The 18621-nt window shown below is 38.2% G+C and overlaps 1 protein-coding gene across 7 annotated transcripts in view; it reads left to right on the plus strand.

The window, feature by feature from the left end:
* FRYL (FRY like transcription coactivator) overlaps positions 1–18621 on the plus strand; it is a 261750-nt gene that overhangs the window by 110869 nt on the left and 132260 nt on the right. For all 7 annotated transcript variants that reach the window (XM_029946008.1, XM_029945999.1, XM_029946032.1 and 4 more), the window contains one exon: positions 7339–7538. In XM_029946008.1, the coding sequence (XP_029801868.1) occupies positions 7419–7538 (120 nt within the window). In that variant the 5' untranslated portion in view covers positions 7339–7418. The remainder of the gene's footprint in view (positions 1–7338; positions 7539–18621) is intronic.

An 18621-nucleotide genomic window follows, 5' to 3' on the forward strand; every position in this document is an offset into this window, starting at 1 on the left:
TTTTAAAAATTAACCAACTTTATGTTTTAGGGCAGTTTCAAATTTACAGAAAAATTAGAGGAGAAAGTACAAACCGTTCTCATGCACCCCCTTGTCCTGCCCCAAGTTTCCCTTATGAACATTTTATATTAATGTGATACAGTTGTTGTAATTGATGAACATACTTGACACATCGTAATTCCCCAAAGTCCATAGTCTACATTAGGGTTCACTCCTTGTGTTGTATATTTTATGGGTTTTGACAAATAGAAGGACATGTTCCTGTCATTACAGTTTCATACAGAATAGTTTCAGGGCCGTCAATATCATCTGGGCTTTTCTATTCATCCGCCTCTGCCTCCGACCCCTGGCGATTATGCATCTTTTTCCTTCTTCCGTACTTTTGCCTCGTCCTTAATGTCATGTAGTTGGAATCCCTTAGCCTGCTGTTTTTCAGACTGGCTTCGCTCAATTAGATGCATTTAGGCTTCCACCAATGATGAACCTCACCAACATTTGGTGTTTCAGTGTTCGGGAGTTTTTGGCCATCCTAATAAGTGTGGGGTGGTAGGTCATTGGTGTTTTAATTTGCACTTCCCTGAAGACCTGTGATACGGAGCATCTTTTCATATGCCTCTTTGTCATCTGTAGATATTCTTTGTTGAAGGGTCTATGCAGACATTTGTCCTTCTTTGTAATTGTGTTATTTTCTTTTTAACTTTTAAGAATTCTTTCAAGAGAAGTTTTTTATTTTTTATTTTATCACTATTTTTTAAAAAAATACTTTATTTTTGAGAGAGAGAGAGAGAGAGAGAGACAGAGCATGAGTGGGGGAGGGGTGGAGAGCGAGGGAGACACAGAATTAGAAGCAGGCTCCAGGCTCTGAGCTGTCAGCACAGAACCTGATGCGGGGCTCGAACTCATGAACTGTGAGATCATGAGCTGAGCTGACGTCGGACGCTTAACTGACTGCGCCACCCAGGTGTCCCTAAGAGAAGTTTTTTAAATGTTTATTATTTTTGAGAGAGCGAGAGCAAATAAGGGAGGGTCAGAGAGAGAGGGAGACAGAAGATCTGAAGTGGGCTCTCTGCGGTGATAGCAGAGAGCTCAACATGGGCCTTGAACTCACAAACTGCCAGATCATGTTTTGAGCTGAAGTCGGATGCCCAACTGACTGAGCCACCCAGGCGCCCCAAGAATTCTTTATATATTTTGGATGGCAGTCCTTTATCAGATGTGTTTTACAAAGATTTTCTCCCAATCTGTGCCTTGTCTTTTCATTCTTTTTATAGTGTCATTTGTAGAGCTGAAGTTATTAATTTTAATAAAGTTCAATGTATCAAATTTTCTTTCATGGCTTCTATTTTGGTGTTATATCTAAAAAGTCATTGTCAAATCCGAGAATACTTAGCTTTTCTCCTTTATTATATCTGGGAATTTTATAGTTTTCCATTTTATTTTTAAATGTATAATCCATTTTGAGGCAATTTTTGTGAAAGGCGTCAGTTCTGTGCTTCGAGGATTCTTCTTCCTCCTTCTCCTCTTTTTCTTTTGCCTGTGGATTTCCAGTTATTCCAGCACCGCTTGTGGGAAAACCTCCTTTTCCCATTGACTGCCTTTGCTTCTTTATCAACGATCAGTTGTGTGGGTCTATTCCTGGGGTCTCTGTCCTGTTCCACTGACCTATTTGGTTTTATTCACAGTGCCACACTGTCTCTGTTACTCTGGCTTTGAAGTCAGGTAGTGTAAGTTCTCCGGTTCTGTTCTTCTCTTTCAGTATTGTGTTGGCTGTTCTGCGTCATTTGCCTCTTCATATAAACTTCAGAATCAGCTTGTTGATATCCACAAAGGAACTTGTGGGTGGAGAGAGACTTGTTTTTTAAACTAGAATTTGGTTTTGCTTTTTAAATTCAGAGGTGTTTTTTGTATTTGTTCTTGTTCCAACACCATTTACTTCATAGTTTTTTGAGGGGGTGGTCATCAAAATTTTTATTGCTGGCCAGGGTAAGTAATAATTGTAATAGTAAGCAGTTGTATGAGACTTGGTATATTACTGCATTTCTATACAAAAATGTATGCACATACATATAAAAGATTGTGACTATAAAGTAGGAATTTTTATCCCTAAAGACCGTGCATGGGATAGGGCGGCTATAGGTGTTTTTCACAGATTCCACTGGGATCTTTTTAAGCTATAGCTACCCGCCCCCACCTGTCCCTATCTGAACTATCCAGTTGTTGAGAATCACTCTGTATTTTGAGACATGTTACTGTTTAGAGTGCTGTAGATAAGAGCACAGTGGAGGCAGGATAAAAAAGGCTGAGAATCGCTATCAAGTAACAAAACCAAACATGTCTTACCTTAAGGCTTATGTCTTGTCTCACTTGTCTGCCCTCTTTGACTGAATTTAAATTTATTGTATAAGGGTGTAAGAGGAGTCTTAAGAGCATGAAAAAGAGAATTGTTTTAGCAAATATGCTAGTACAGTGCTATATAGAATAAGCTGTCCAAAAATACCATATTTATTTTTTATTTGCACTTTATCTAAAAAAAACAGGTGTTCTGGCTTCTATTCCCATATTTTAATTTTTCAGGTCTCAGCTTTATTCTTATTAGTAGCAGTTAGAGTATAGTAAATTTATATTCCAGAGGGGTTTGATATCACATTGGCTTTCTACAACTTGTAATTCAGTGCCTAAATTGTGGTCTTAAGAATTATGCTCTAACAGTTATGTCTTCATTCTCTCATAAGCTTACATAAATTTTTCAAAATTTTATACTAACATTATAAAATATTTAACTCAAGCGGTCAGGGGATAGCAAATTAATCTAGTTATGTGGAAACTGGTCTTCTCACCTTGCCTAGAGCGATCATCTTTGTTTCTTACCTGTTAGCAAAATATGAGAGAAATTCACACATCTTTCCCAAAGATGAAATATTAGTGAAACACAAGCTAGTGGGCACGTGGGGTGGGGAACCACTTTGATAAATGTTATCTAATTTTTACTTGTTTAAAAAATATTAGTGAGATTAAGTATTGTAACCTGTTTGTTCATGTCTTTTGTCTGGTTTTCCGGTTTGAGGGGGAGGGTCTTTGTCCAGCTGACATCATTAGAGCTTTGTAGATGGAGGTAAAAGTGATTAACTCTGTGTTTGTTCTGTGCTGCAAATATTCTGTCTGCCTTTTGATTTATTTTGTTTTTATATACTGTCTTATGACCTTTTTGGCACTCAACTCTGTATGTTGAACGTTTTCCTGTGCCGTTCAGTTTTGGGTTTGTTTTTGTCTTCTGTTGTTAACATTATTATTATTATTTATTATTTTTTTTTTTTTGAGAAAAAGAGAACAAGTGGGGAAGAGGAGGGGAGGGAGAGAGAGAGAATCTTAAGCAGGCGCTGCATTTCAGTGCAGAGCCCAATGTGGGGCTCAATCCCATGACTCTGGGATCACGACCTGAGCTGAAATCAAGAGTCGGGTGCTCAACCAACTGAACCACCTAGGTGCACCCCCATTCGGTATATTTGATGATGTCATTTCAGTGATGTATAGAACGTTCTGTTTATTAGATCATAATTTATTTTGCCAGTCCCGTCATATCAACATTAGATTGTTTTGTGACCTGGAATTTCAATCAGTAGATATGTCCAGTGTTATTTTTGGGTGTTAATTGATTCAGCAAGCATTCATAAATACTTATTAAGAAATACAATTGAAATAAATTGAATTTAAAAACATTTTTCATAAAAACTGGATTTTTTTCAAACTTGAAATATTTTTATTTTGGAAGATAGTGCAGATATTTGGAACATAAGTACAGATTTTCCCAAAACTTTTGGCTTTATTGGCAAATATCTTAAAATATGCAATTTTGATATATAATGATGTTTGTTTATGCTTAATTTATGTTTATGCTTTTTAGGAAGTATAACAAAGTAAAGGCGAGTAATTTGAGAAGTCATTTTAACTAAAGTTTTCTTTCTTTTTTGAAGAAACTATCCAAAAAATGTCATTTAAGAAGTTTATACCTCATCAAAGTCTAGAAATTAAGTACCAGGCCTATTACAAGGTTGATTCTTTGGTTACATTTATTGTAAAGTTAAAGCCAAAGAAACTTTGTAACTCTTTGATGATCTTATAAATCTTATTTCTAGACTTACAAATCTGAAAAGAAAAGATATATTTTGTAACAACTACTTTAAGTCAGAATCTTGAAAATATTTTCATGTGTAAAATGTAAATTAAACTTCAGGAAACTCTCTGAGTAGCTTATTATTGTTGTTAGTGGTTTTTGTTTGGTTTTTACTATTTTAAGATTCCCTAAAGTTTTCCAGCATAAGATGGATATAAAATATAGAGTACCCTTAATAATCCAAACTGATTTCTTTTAAGATCACCATTTTTCACAATAACGTTTGTTACCAGATTCTCTCCTTTTATAATACACAATGTTGGATCATGAAACAGAGTAAACAAACAGGTCTTTGTTTAAAACAAATAGTGTGTACTGTGTTCAAAGGACTGTGAATTTTTGTTTTGAATTGTTCTTATTACATAATTTTAATTCTAGATTACAATGCATATTATATCTTAATCTGATGCAACACAGAGATACTAGTTTTAAGTGCAATATTAACAATTTGTAATATTCTTTATTTTTTAATAGATAAGCATCATGTGTGACTGATTTTTAATCTTGGAGGAAAAAAACCTCTGTTTTGTGGGCAAAGAAGTAAATAAAGATAATAACTAGGGCATGAAAGGAGCCAAGTATTTGGAAATTCTGTCTTTCAAATATACTTTTTTCTTTACTTGCCGTTATTTTTTCTGAAGTAAGTGCTGTAATCTGACTTTGTATTATTTTCTAGGACTTTCTTTTGGAGTTAACCACAGGCCACTTTTATATATCTTGACACACTATGTTTGGTAGAATAGGTTGTTTTTTTTTTTTTTTAACAGCAACTTACGAGTTTGGAGAGTATGTATTTAAAATAAATTTTTTAGAATATTTATTTATTTTTGAGAGAGAGAATGCAAATGGCAGAAGGACGTACAGAGAGAGGGAGACACAGAATCCAAAGCAGGCTTCAGGCTCTGAGCTGTCAACACAGAGCCTAACATAGGGCTCGAACTCACAAAACACAAGATCATGACCTGAGCTGAAGTCAGATGCTAAACTGTGACTGAATCACCCAGACACCCCTAGAATGAATTTATTGTCCTCTGGTTATGCATACACACATAGGAGCTCAGCATTTGAATAACTGTGTTCTTCCTTTTTCAAGGAGGGATTTGCTTTTGTGACAGCATACACGAGAGTATTATCTGGAGATCAGGTTGAGGTAGAGAAGTGCCAGCTTGCAGGGTTTTCAGTGAATACTGTAAGCCACAGGGGACGACATGAGCCGAGGTTCGAGAATGGAAGCGTCCGTATTATGCAGGTGGCTGGAAGAGCCAGGTGACTGGATACTCTAGATTGCCCACGCAGTCAATTTAACAAAGCCTGCGTAGATAAAAAGCAGGTGGCGGTCAGTAGAGCTCTTTCTGTGCCACAGCTGGTGCCGTGTATTGTTCGCCAGGCACTGACACATTCCTGCCCTTTGAATGATTCTAATAAAAATCCTACAAGTCATTGTGAATTCCGGTCTTTCACCTTGATGCCAAATTCACTAACACACGACGATGTCAAGTCCTTTCCTTCTCTCCTGTGCTCTTTACCCTCTTCATCCGAGCTAGGATCATCTCCTCTGGGTCTGTGTAGTGGCCTCCCTGATTCTCCCTCTGCCGTCTTCCAATCCATTCTCCAGAGGAGCCAGAATGATCTTTTAAGAGAAGCCAGGTCCTACCCCTCTCAGAGTTAAGACTTTTTGTTGAATTTTAATTTCATTTAGAATAAAATCGATTTTCCTACAACTTTCTAAATCCCTGACTAATGATTTTGATCTCATCTCATATTGCTCTTTGAGATCCTTTGCTCTCATTGAGCCACATTGGTCTTCTTTTTGTTTATCAAACATGCACACTCAATTTAGCACTTACTGTTCCTGGTGCTTTGCCTTGCTGCCTCTTTTTCATCATCTAGATCTGAGTTCAAGTGAGTTTAAAACCATTAAATCTAAGAAAGACCTCCCAAAATTCAACACAATCCCACAACCAACACCACCAGCCACAGTTAAACCAAACCTACCATAAATTGGTGAAGGCTTTGAAGAAAAACTAACAAAGCTAATCACAAAAATAGTACCTAAAATAAATACAGTGTATGTTCTCATTATTCCCACATGGAATCTAACTATGACCAATGATATGAAAAACCATTGTTATATTTCAACTATAAGAATTTAATGACCTGCTAAGCGAAATACGTCAGGCAGAGAAGGACAGAAACCATATGTTTGCACTCATAGGTCTAACAGGAGAACAGGAGAAACCTAATGGAGGACCAGGGGGAGGGGAAGAGGGAAAGAGAGTTGGGGAGAGAGAGGGATGCAAAACTTGAGAGACTATTGAATGCTGAAAATGATCTGAGAGTTGAAGGGGAAGGGGGAGGGGGGAAAAGAGGTGGTGGTGATGGTGGAGGGCACTTATGGGGAAGAGCGCTGGGTGTTGTATGTAAACCAATTTGACAATAAACTATTTAAAAAAATTTAATGATCAACATCCGAAAATCCCATCCACTTATTAAAATCGTTAATGAATCACTCATTGATCTCCCCGGGGTGGGGGGTGGGGGGGGGAGGTTGGAGAGAGAAAGAGAAAGAGAGAAAGGGAATCTCAGTCAGGCTCCACACTGTCAGGATGGAGCTGGATGCAGGGCTTGAACTCATGACCAGAGATCATGACCTGAGCCGAAGTCCGTTGCTTAACCAATTAAGCCACCCAGGTGCGCCAATGAGGCCTTTCCCAATCATGCTTTCTGTAATAGTATCTATCAGTGCCTGAACCAATTCCTGTTTCATTTATTCACATTGGTTTTGTTTCCTTCACTGCACACAACTCTGTTTAGAATTCATTCATTCAGTACATATTTATTGTATACCCAGTATATGCTAGGCATTGTTCTGGGCACTTGGGATTCATCAGTAAATAAAAAAGACAAAAGAAAAACCCTGTTCTTAAGAAAGTCACACTAGTGGGGTCAAGAGAAAAACAGTACATAATAAATAACACATAACTAAATTATAGTTGGGCAATTTGTTAGAAAGCAGCAAGTGTATTAGACAAAAGTAGAGGATGATAATACAGATTGTAGATCTGGATGGGTCTTAGGGGCAACGTGCGTATTACATAGGGTGATTATGGTGGGCCTCATTGTGTTGATCATTAAAGTAGAGATCTTTTGTTTCTTTTTGTTTTTAGCTTCAGCACCAGTCAGCAAAGTGAATAAGTACTGTGTTTCTTCCAACTTTCATTCCACTTTGGGAAAAAAGAATACCATCATGTCAAGCATTACGATTGACCCAGATGTCAAGCCTGGTGAATATGTCATCAAGAGCCTCTTTGCAGAATTTGCTGTTCAAGCTGAAAAGAAAATTGAAGTTGTAATGGCTGAGCCCTTGGTGAGTAGAGCTGACCTATGAATCTGAAATGTTTTCTTGACTTTTGTATTAACCATTATAATAACAAAATTTCTAAAGGAAATAATATACTTGAAAAGAAAATTAAAGGAAGCCAGTCTGGAAAGTCTTCATACTGTATTGTTCCAACTATATTGCATTCTTAACAAGGCAAAAAGGGAGGGGAGGCAGTAAAAAGGCTGGTGGTGCCAGGGATTGTGGGGGAAGAGAACATGGGGAGAAGATAGAGGATTTTGAGGGTAGTGAAAATGTGCTGTGTGATAGATACTACAGTGATGGACACATGTCATCATACATTTGTCCTTACCCACAGAACCTACAGCACCCAAGGTGAACTCTCATGTAAATTATGGAATTTGGATGATTAGGAGGTGTCACTGCAGGTACATCAATAGTAACAAATAGAACACTGTGGTAGGGAGACTGTGCAGGTGTGGAACAGGGCGTATGGGAAAGTTCTACCTTCCACCCAGTGTTGCTGTGAACCTGCAACTCCGCCAAAATAAATAAATAAATAAATAAAGTCTTAACAAAAAGAATTAAGGGATAGGCTAGTGAAGTGGTGATCTAGAAAGCCATATGACTTTAGAATCCACTTTGGTAAGTTACTGCAGGTCACCAAAGAGCAAAGATGGATTTCACCAAGCGGGAATTGAGATAGATAAAACATAAGAACAGATAAAGGAGATTCTAGAGTATTCTGCAAGTTGATGATATGGCAGTTGCCAAACTTATAATAAACCTGTAAACTTATTTTTATTTCACACCTGTAGCGTGTGAAGCATACTTAAACGGTGTGAGAAGCTCCATGTGATTAGACCTTATGGTAAGAAGGAGGGAAGAGAAAGACTGAACGCAGATGTTTGAGTTAGATTCTAGAGAGTGGTGAAGGTGTTGTGATAGATAATACAGTGGTTGGACACTAGGAAAGAGAAGAGATTAAAGGCAGAGACTTAAGGGGGCCTGGCTGGCTCAGTTGGTAGAGCATGCAACTCTTGATCTCGGGGTTCTGAGTTTGAGCTCCACGTTAGGTGTAGAGAATACTTAAAAAGAAAAAAGGCAGAGCCTATTATTTAGCTATTGTATATAATTCAGGTTGGAATGAAGAATCTTAAGCTAGGCCATTAACAATGGAAGTGGTTGCAAAGGAAAGGTAAATGACGGAATCAGTAGAACTTGGCAATTAAATAGGAGTAGATATTTTTGCGTGAAAGTAAAGGTTAAAAGTTCTTTGAAGTGTTAGGAGAGATATTAGGTAAAGAACATGAGAAGATTATGGGGGGTAGGAAAGGCAAATGAGATAAGGTCAAGATACTGGCAGTCCAAATGATGTGGAATTAATTGGTACCTGGGAATTCTTTGTTGGTGACCAGAGATGGGGACCAGAAATAGAGATTTTGGCATCATCTACATTAGGGTGATAAAGCCAAAAGAGCAGATGATGATATCAAGAGAAAGAGAGTGTATGATGGCATTATTATTGTCAAGTGATGTAGAGAGGCAGAGTACAAGGAACACTGAGAGATATTATTGGATCTGGGAGTTAAGCGGCTTGAGCACAGTTTTAGTAGGGTGATACAACGTTAGGAAATAACTTTCCGAGTTGGAAGGGGCTGGATGTGTGATGTATCAAGATCACAGTGTAGGTTAGAAGGTGGAGGTGGTGGATGGAACAGCTGAAATATACTTATTCCTTACACAGATGGCCTAGGGCTCGGTGTTCACCAGTGATTAGAGACCCCAGAGTATTTGTTACTTGTCTGAAGCTCAAAGCCGGAATGCGGAGTTAGGCACAATGATGGCTTCCAAGCCTGTGAGCTGACTCCCTCTGCCCTACTTCCTGGAAAGGAGGGAAGGGAGGAAAGGAACAGAAGAGAGATTAGGTGGTGGTGACCTAAGAAAGGTGGTGGTGACCTAAGGGAAATTGGAGGTATTGTTATGTGTTCATTTTCTTAGTGAAGTGTGGGACCTCACATTCCTAAGATTGTGAAAGTATGTGGGTAGGTCTGCGCATGCCTGTGAACAGTTTCATGCTGTCATTAAGTCGGAAGAAACTACCGTGAAGAAAGCATCTATACACGAATGTATTTGAGGTCTGATAAATTATAATATGTAATAAAAGATCATTAGCCAAAATGTGTATTTTAAAACTGTGCAGCTTACTGCATTCAATTTAAATCCTTCCATAGTTGCTTTCTACATAACAAAATAATAATTTTGTTTCTCTCAATGCATATATAGTCTAGAGCATGTGTGTAAAGTTCTGCCTTAGAAATAAGATTACAAGGGGGCGGTGCCTAGGTGGCTCAGTTGGTTAAGCATCTGACTTCAGCTCAGGTCATGATCTCTCAGTCCATGAGTTCAAGCCCTGCATGGGCTCTGTGCTGACAGCCTAGAGCCTGCTTAGATTCTGTCTCTCTCTCTCTCTCTGTGCCCTTCCCTGGCTTGTGGTCTATTTCTCTGAGTTTCTCAAAAATAAATGTTTAAAAAAAAAAAAAGAAAGAAAGAAGATTACAAGGACTTTAGATATGAGTTAATGATTATGAGGTTTGATTATAAATGTGTTTAATCTATAAAATGTTATTTTCTTCATCAGTGGTCTGTTAAATACATGATCGTGTGCTACATAGCCCACTTAGCCAGCATACAGTACAAAAGGGAGCCACTTTTTAAAAATACACAATACAAAAAGTTTATGAACATAGTGACTAGTTGATAACATTGTTCTATAAAATTGAAGTTTGCCAAGAGTAGAACGTAAGTGGTCTCACCCAAAAAAGGGAGGGGGAGATGGGGTAAATATATAAAGTGATGGACGTGTTAATAAAGTCAGTGGTGGAAACCCTTCCATAGTGTGTTCATACAGCAAGTCATCACATTATAGACTAAGTTTATTTATTTCGAGAAAGATAGAGTCAGCAGGAGTGGGGGAGGGGCAGAGAGAGAGGGAGACAGAGACTGCCAAGCAGGCTCCTCACTGTCAGTGTGTATACTTTATTACACTTGGATTTGTCAATTCTATCTGAATAAACTTGAAAGGAGAAAAATTTTTGTGAAGAATTTCCAGTCTGTATAAAAGTAGGGATTATACTGTAATGAACCCTTAGGACCCATTGCCTGGCTTCAGCAACTTTTTCTTTTTCTTTTTCTTCTTCTTTTTTTTCTTTTCCTTTTCCTTTTCCTCTTTCCCTTTCTCTGTCTCTTTCTTTCCCCTTTCTTCCCTCCCCTTCCCTATCCTCCCCTGTCCTCCCCTCCCCTTTCTTTTTTTCTATTTTATTTTAATTTTTTTAATGTTTTTTTATTTTTTAAATTTTTTTGAGAGACAGAGAGACAGTGCGAGCAGGGGAGGGTCAGAGAGAGAGGGAGACACAGAAGCTGAAGCAGGCGCCAGGCTCTGAGCTGTCAGCACAGAGCCCGACGCGGGCTCTCGAACTATGAGATCATGACCTGAGCTAAAGCTGGACGCTTAACTGCCTGAGCCACCCAGGCGCCCTTCTATTGTATTTTTTAAGTAATCTCTACTGCCATCATGGAGCTTGAACTCCTAACCCTGAGATCAAGAGTTGTACCTTCCACCAACTGAGCCAGCCAGATACCCCTGGCTTCAGCAGCTTTCAATTCATACAGCAGTTTTTAAAAAACACTTTACCTACTTTATAAAATATTTAATAAATAGCAACATGTGGTATGGTCCTGCTGGCTCTCAAATATTACATATTCTTAAAGGAGTTTTAATTTTGAAATACAAAGTTCTTATATTAAAAGCATTAAAAGAAAATATGAATGAAATTAACTAATTAGACTGAGTTTTAAAATTTTATTATTTTTATTTTTATTTATTTATCTTTTATTAATAGTTTATTGCCAAGTTTCTAAAGTGGCAATTTTTATCTTCCTCTTTCCTTTTTCTTCCAATGCCATTCTCCTTTTCCTAGCTCAGGGTCAGGTCCACTCATAATAGATCATTGCAGTAACCAGTAGATAAATGGTTTATCACCTTGCTGTTTTTTCTTCTTGTTTTTGCTTCATCCAAAACATAAATATTACCACCTTTTTTCCTTTAAAACCTTGCTCACTTTGCATTGCTATGGAATGAATTTAAGTTCTTGGTGGGTCATTCCAACCTATTCCTAGTCTGTATAATGTCTCATGATTCTCCTATCCCGATGTATGCCAGGACACTTAATGTATCCTCTGTATTTTTTTTTTTTTGTCCTGGTGTGTTTGTTTTTACTTTTTTCTTGGTCTAAAATGCTTTTAACCCTCTGTATTTTAAGCCTCTACTCATCCTTCTAAACTTCCCCCATGTTCCCCTCTCAATAGTGATCTTCTTAAAGCTGTGCTAATCTTTGTTTTTATCATCATGATTTTTCACATTCCCAGATTCTGATATTGTCATATTTAATTGCTTACATGTTTATCTCCTCTGATGTGACTTACTTGATACCATGAGCCAGGACTCACCACTGGTCTTTCCTCTCCAGCACCTCCTGTGGTGGTAGATGCCTAGTAGAAGGTCCTCAGTAAAGATTTGTATTTTAAGTTGACTTCAGCCTTAAAGAACATAGCTGTGGCGCGTGCCCTTTGTTCTTCTAACAAGACATAATGTCATTCTTCCAGCCAGAGCTTTTCATAGTTCTTTCAGAATAGTCTGATGCGGACTATATTTTATTTTGTAATTTAGTAGCTAATTACAGAGACATCTACTATATAATCTAAGGGTACAAAATTTGGTGAATAGTGGTGAGGATTCCTCAAAATAGAAGTTTCTACCCCACCATTGTACTTAGAAGTATTCCCTGCTTACTCTTCCTGACATACCAGCAAACCACCCAGGGCTGTGGACGGTAGTAGCCAAGGACAAATGCTACCCGGCGTCAAAATTAAACAATGACACATTTAATCTAATACTGTGACAGTGTTTGTGTTACAGCTTCAAATTTGTTTATTGTGATTTCATTTCTTTTGAAATTCATCCAGTGTGTTTTTTGGCAATACACAACCATCCAAGATGATATTCTTGAGTTCTTGAATGAAACTCTTGTGGGGTCTACTTTAAAGAAAATAGTATTCACGGATTTGTTACATAAAAAGAGACTAGCGTATCTCATGGTCAGTCAGATAGTAAGTTACATAGATGCATGTATGTGAATGGATTTTGCTCAAAGAATTAATCTACCACTAAAACAAGAATACTGGCCCTTTTCATTCTCAAATTAGAAGCCTAATAAAATAAGGAGATCAAAGATTCCGAAGATCAGCAGAGCAGGATTTTTAGCCACAACTTTGTTTTCATTTTAGGGAGAAGATTGGGGAAGGAAGGGCCATCACTAATTGAAACGGCAGCTATAAATTACAAGCCAATACCTGAGGTCGCTTTCTTCCTAAAAGGAAGTAGATCAATCCTGGGTAACGATCCAGGTACATTCCAGCCTCTCTGTTAATTGTTTAGATTGCCAGCAACTAGATAAAAAGATACAAAAAGGCTTTCACCAGTCACCTCCTCACTTAGACTTTATGTATCTAGCTAGGCCCAGCATTTTTACAACCCTGCCATTTCCACTATTTTTTGAGACTATTAAATACACATATGTAATCTATGTATGTATATTTTGAAGTTTTTTTTTCTCTCTCCTTGTGATCTGTTTCCTCCAAAAGTTTTACCTTCTCCTAACATGTATGCCTGTTATGTTTTGTGACTGAGGCATTAAACAGATTGGAAGTCTCGTGTATTTGGAGGGGCCTTTTGGATTATGGTCTTCAGTGTGTAATCGTCTGAATGAATTGTCAATGTCAGATCATTTTGGGGCATAGTCACTAAAGTTCTGGGGATCTAGAGGCCGAAGATAGCTGGCGTTTCTGATAGTTGGGATACAAATTTTTACTGGAGCTGCCTGTGTTCAGTGTGACATCTCATCTTCAGCTGTAGCATCCCCAGTCAGCATTTCTGTTTTGCTCTTTCCCAAAAAGGACAGGCCCTCTGTGGAAAGCTGGAGGGTGGCCAACTTGCTGGGCAGAGCTGGGAAGGGAATGAAGGGGGGTGGTGGTGCTCGGTCTTTCTTAATCCTCCAGCCGGCCCTCTTGTTTTTAACTTTACCTTTACCCCCACTTTCAGAGTACTGAAGTTCTCCAAAACCTTTGGGAGTTGCACAGTATTGACTGGATTATCTTTCCTTCGCTCAGTGTGGCAAGTTCACTCACTTTCCTCCTACTGTGACTCAAATGTCATCTTCTCAGTGGTCCTTCGATCTAAAAATCTCAACCCCCATCGCAGCGTCCTATCCGGAAGTCTGTCTAAGATGATAGATATTTTAGTTGCTCTCTCGTTAGAGTTTTAGCTTCAGGGCATGGGGATTGTTTTCCAGTTTGCTCATGGTTTTGTCTCCAGAGCTTGGCATGCTGCACACTCAGTAAATAGCTTCAGTGAATGAGTGAATGGCTGCATGGATGAATAGCTATCTAACTTTTCCCCTTGCCTACCGAGGACTCACTCACTCTTACTTGGTGGGATGTGTTAGCTGGACTTTCCTTCTGCTCTTTACCTCCTCTCTTATTCTCTCTGCCTGTTAGGCTTTAAGTCTTCTAAAAATTCTTTTACTGTTGCCTTGGTCAGTTTTAGGAGAGAATGGAGGCTATGTGTGTGTTCATCGTGCTCTGTGTAATTGCAGATGATTGAGATATTTCCGTATCCTTGTTATGCTACCAAAATCTTTTCAGTAAACACTTGATTTTCCTGGAAGCTACATGTTGCTCTTCGTACTCAATACATACACTAGTTGAAGAATCAAATTAGAACCTGAGGATGATGAGCCTTAGAATCATTATCAGTTTTTTATATTATTATGAGATAATGACATAAGTGGAAATAATTCTAAATTTTGTATAATAAAAGTAATGACTCTTCTATTCTGGATCAAGATAAATGCTGTCTCCAGGTTTTAGTCCATCATTTTCTATGTCATCTGCCACTTTTTTGTTAAGCTCAAATGGGAGATTACATACATATATAATTATATAAATTATCAAATAAGTTATTAAATAAGTTAAATTTATTAAATACATATTAAATATATGTAATATATTTATATAGTATATATCTTTTATTTATATATAAAATTTTTAGTGCCCAGATATTTTTAACAATATAGAGATTGTTCTATATTAGCCCATATAAATTTGTGTCATTCTTTTTGATAGTTGAATATTAGTTTAATAATAGAATGTACCATATTTTTTTTTTTAACTAGTCTCCATTGATGGGTAGCTTGGGAGTTACCCTGATTTGGGGCTATTGTGGAGAAAAAAAAACCATGGTAAATGTTCTTGTGCAAAAGTCTTTGCATACATGTATATGTGAATATAGAGAGTATATCTGTTCTTTAATGGATGATGTACTATAAACATTTTTAAATGGTTCATCGTTTCAAAATCTCATATTGAAAGACACTACAACTGCTTGAGCATTGATGAGGGCATTTTCAGTCACACTATAATTAAGTTGAGAGGTGAGTACAGAGTTCTTGATTAGTAATTCATATTTAGTGCAGTACACTTGTACTTTTGTACTTATGGTGACATGAGTATCCTTTTGCAGTCAAAAATCATTTCTGAGTTCTTATTATGGAAAAATAGCCCATCTCCATTTCCTGTTTTAGGGAAAGCTTCAGTGAGGATGTCAAATCTGTAAAATCTTTGAGGTAGCGTGAGTGTATCGAGAAATAAAATATGTTACATATAAAACAACATTGTAAGTGTTTCTGAAAAGCTTTCTTTTATTCGGCCTGGCCATTACTCTAGTGCATACACATGCTCTGTGAGTAATAAACTACTTCGATCAGCAGTCTTCAAAATACTACTGAAGACCTTTAGACTTATAATGTAACAGGTGATCAGGGGCACCTGGGTGGCTCAGTCGGTTAAGCGACTGACTTCGGCTCAGGTCACGATCCCACAGTTTGTGGGTTCGAGCCCCACGTCGGGCTCTGTACTGACAGCTCAGAGCCTGGAGCCTGTTTTGGATTCTGCCTCCTTCTCTCTGCTCCTCCCTGCTCATGCTCTGTGTGTGTATGTCTCTCTCTCTCTCTAAAAAATAAATAAACATAAAAAGATGTAATAGGGGATCGAATGAGTGAAAAGAAGCTGCTTGTTCTCACCCCCAACCCCTCATCTTAAATAAACAGTTCATGTTAGGAGAGTAAAGATCCCTCGGCTCACTATTTTTCAAACTTTTAGATACTTTCAGAGTGTTGTATGGAATTTCTGTGGGACTTAGTGTTTTCCTTAAACTGTAGAGCTGCTTGGGCATATATATTGTACAGAATCATGTTGCTCAGAAATGATAGGTAGCTGGGTTTAAGAAATATGAAACTTGTTGCGTAAGATAATTACCCAAGTGTGCTTCCCCTGCGAGGGCCCAGGTGCCAAGGACATGGGAAAAACTCCTCTCCGTTGAGGAACTCGATTGCCATGGAAGTCAGGGGCATTCCTGATCCCGTTTAAATTAGACACCTGTTTCTCTGATACTTAGATTGGAAAGGTTTATATTTTCATGTAGTTTTACATTTTCCTGGGTTTGTTTTCATGAAGATTAGCTATAAATGAAAGAAGAAGAGGGTCTACTGGAAAAAGAAGCCTCAAACTATACATATTTATAAATTCTTATTTCTTTCATAGAAGGAAGAGATTTGTTTTTCTATGATACATATTTAATATAAAAATTGAATTAAAAAACATCACAAAGAGAGTTTAGAAAGTCATCCTAAAAAGCTCAACAAAGCGATTGTCATATATTTGAACATAATCTCAGCCACCTCCTATATTCAGTAAGTGAGTCAGGGAAGTACATGTGGGGGCCAGCAAGGTAAGTAGGCAGGAAGACTGGCAAAACAAATCAACACTGTCTATGCTATTTTAAGTTAAACTAATTATGTTAAATCTTGCTTGAATTAACAGAGCAAAAATAAACTAAAATGATTTAATTCTGACTTTCAGGTAAAAGTTTCTGTGATAGAATAGTTTTTTTTTTTTTTTAAAGAAAAAGGTTATTTAATTTTTTTTATGTTTATATTAGAGAGAGAAAGAGAGAGTGCATGTGTGTGGGCAAGGGAGGGGAAGAGAGAGAGGGGGACGGAGAATCCCAAGCAAGCTCCACACTATCAGTGCAGAGCCCCATGTAGGACTCTGTCTCACAAGCCGTGAGATCATGACCTGGCCGAAGTCAAGAGTTGGATGCTTAACCGATGACTGAGGCACCCAGGCAGCCCTGGAGAGAGTGGTTCTTAAGAGATCTTTAAAACTAAATGTAAAGAAACAGGTATACATGCAGGCACACCTGGAGGCTTGGTGACAGCTCGCTTTGACAATGAGGACATTAAACCACTTCACTTTATGGTTCATGATTTTGTGTAGTTCTGTTGTTTTTCCTCGTTTTACAACGTATCAGTTCTGTAACCGTAGTTTTCATGGCTGTGCTGTCATTGTTCTGTAATGACATGGGTTTGCTGGATACCACCAAGCACTGGAAACGCAGGGACAGCCCTCAAGTTTAAGAGTGAGAAGGAGTAATCTGCATTCTTTGTAGAAAATTCACAAAATGAAAATATGCTAATGGTACAACTACAAAACAACCTATGATCTGTTTCTTATTACTGGCGTGTGGCATATATCTTTCTAGAGCTTTAAATGTATTTATGTGTATATGCCACGATGTATACATTTTATCCTTTTATAAATGCATTATATCTATTATTCTGTAATTTACTACTATATTGAGAAAATTTTCCCAATCTTCAAATTTGCTTCTACCTGTGTAATACTCTAATGTGTAGCTACACCATGATTTTTTTTTTACCCTAATTCCCCATTGTTGTACTTTGCTGTTGCTTCTTATTTTTAACTGCCTAATTAATGTCCTTCTAAATACCTTTTGTAAATGTGGGCGCATTTCCCCCCACATTCTTTCTTGGGTCAAAGAGGAAATAAAAATTAAGGTTTTTATGAGTTGGGATTCTCCAGAGAAGTAGAACCAATATGTGTATAGAAAGAGATTTATTATAAAGAATAGGCTCACATGGTCTTGGAGGCTGAGAAGTCCCAAGATCTAGAGTTGGTAAACTGAGGACCCAGGGGCACTGGTGGTGTAAGTCCCAATCTGAAAGCTGCTCCAAGAAGAGCCCATGTTTCAGTTTGAGACAGGAAAGAAAAAAACAGTAGATCTAGACTGATGTCACAGCTCAGGGCAGTAGGCAGGAGGAGTTCTTACCCCCAAAGAGTCTTCCTTTTTGTTCTCCTCAGGCCTTCACCTGATTGGGTGAGGCCCACTCACATTAGGGAGTCTCCATCTACCTGCTTTCAGGTCACTCTACCAGTTTTTCACTCTGCCAATTCAGATGTGAATCTCTTCCCAAAACATCCTCCCAGACACACCCAGAGAATGTTTAACCAAATGTCCGGGTATCCTGTGACATCAAATTAATCATCACAGTATCCAGTGCCCATCAAAACTTGCGTCTGTCTAGGATTTTCTTTGCTTTCTCTTCTTCTCAACCCATTGCATGATTACATCGTAACCCATTTCTTCACTCCTTTGTTTCCTACTGGGTAGAGTCCACTTTACGGATGGTTAGTATAGTCTTTCAATACTAACTATAGACAGTGATCTGGACTGATTCCTTTTGGGCTGTTTCTTCATATAAGGAAGGAGGAGTACACGTGCAGGGGAGAGAGGGATGAGGAGTTTACTATCACTTATGCCCCAAAGACCCAGTGGCTGAAGGGTGAATCTTCTGAGACCCTTTGGTTCACAGATGCTACTTGCTCATAATAGGAACTCAGTAAGTGTTTTATTTTATGTCTTTATTTACTTTTTGAGAGACAGAGAGAGACAGTGTGAACAGGGGAGGGTCAGAGAGAGAGGGAGACACAGAATTTGAAGACAGGCTCCAGGCTCTGAGCTAGCTGTCAGCGTAGAGCCTGACACGGGGCTCGAACCCACAAACCGTGAGATCACGTCCTGAGCCGAAGCTGGACACTGAACCGACTGAGCCACCCAGGCACCCCTCAGTAT

The sequence above is a fragment of the Suricata suricatta genome, chromosome 1 (genome assembly GCF_006229205.1).
Source record: "Suricata suricatta isolate VVHF042 chromosome 1, meerkat_22Aug2017_6uvM2_HiC, whole genome shotgun sequence".
Taxonomy (NCBI): Eukaryota; Metazoa; Chordata; class Mammalia; order Carnivora; family Herpestidae; genus Suricata; species Suricata suricatta.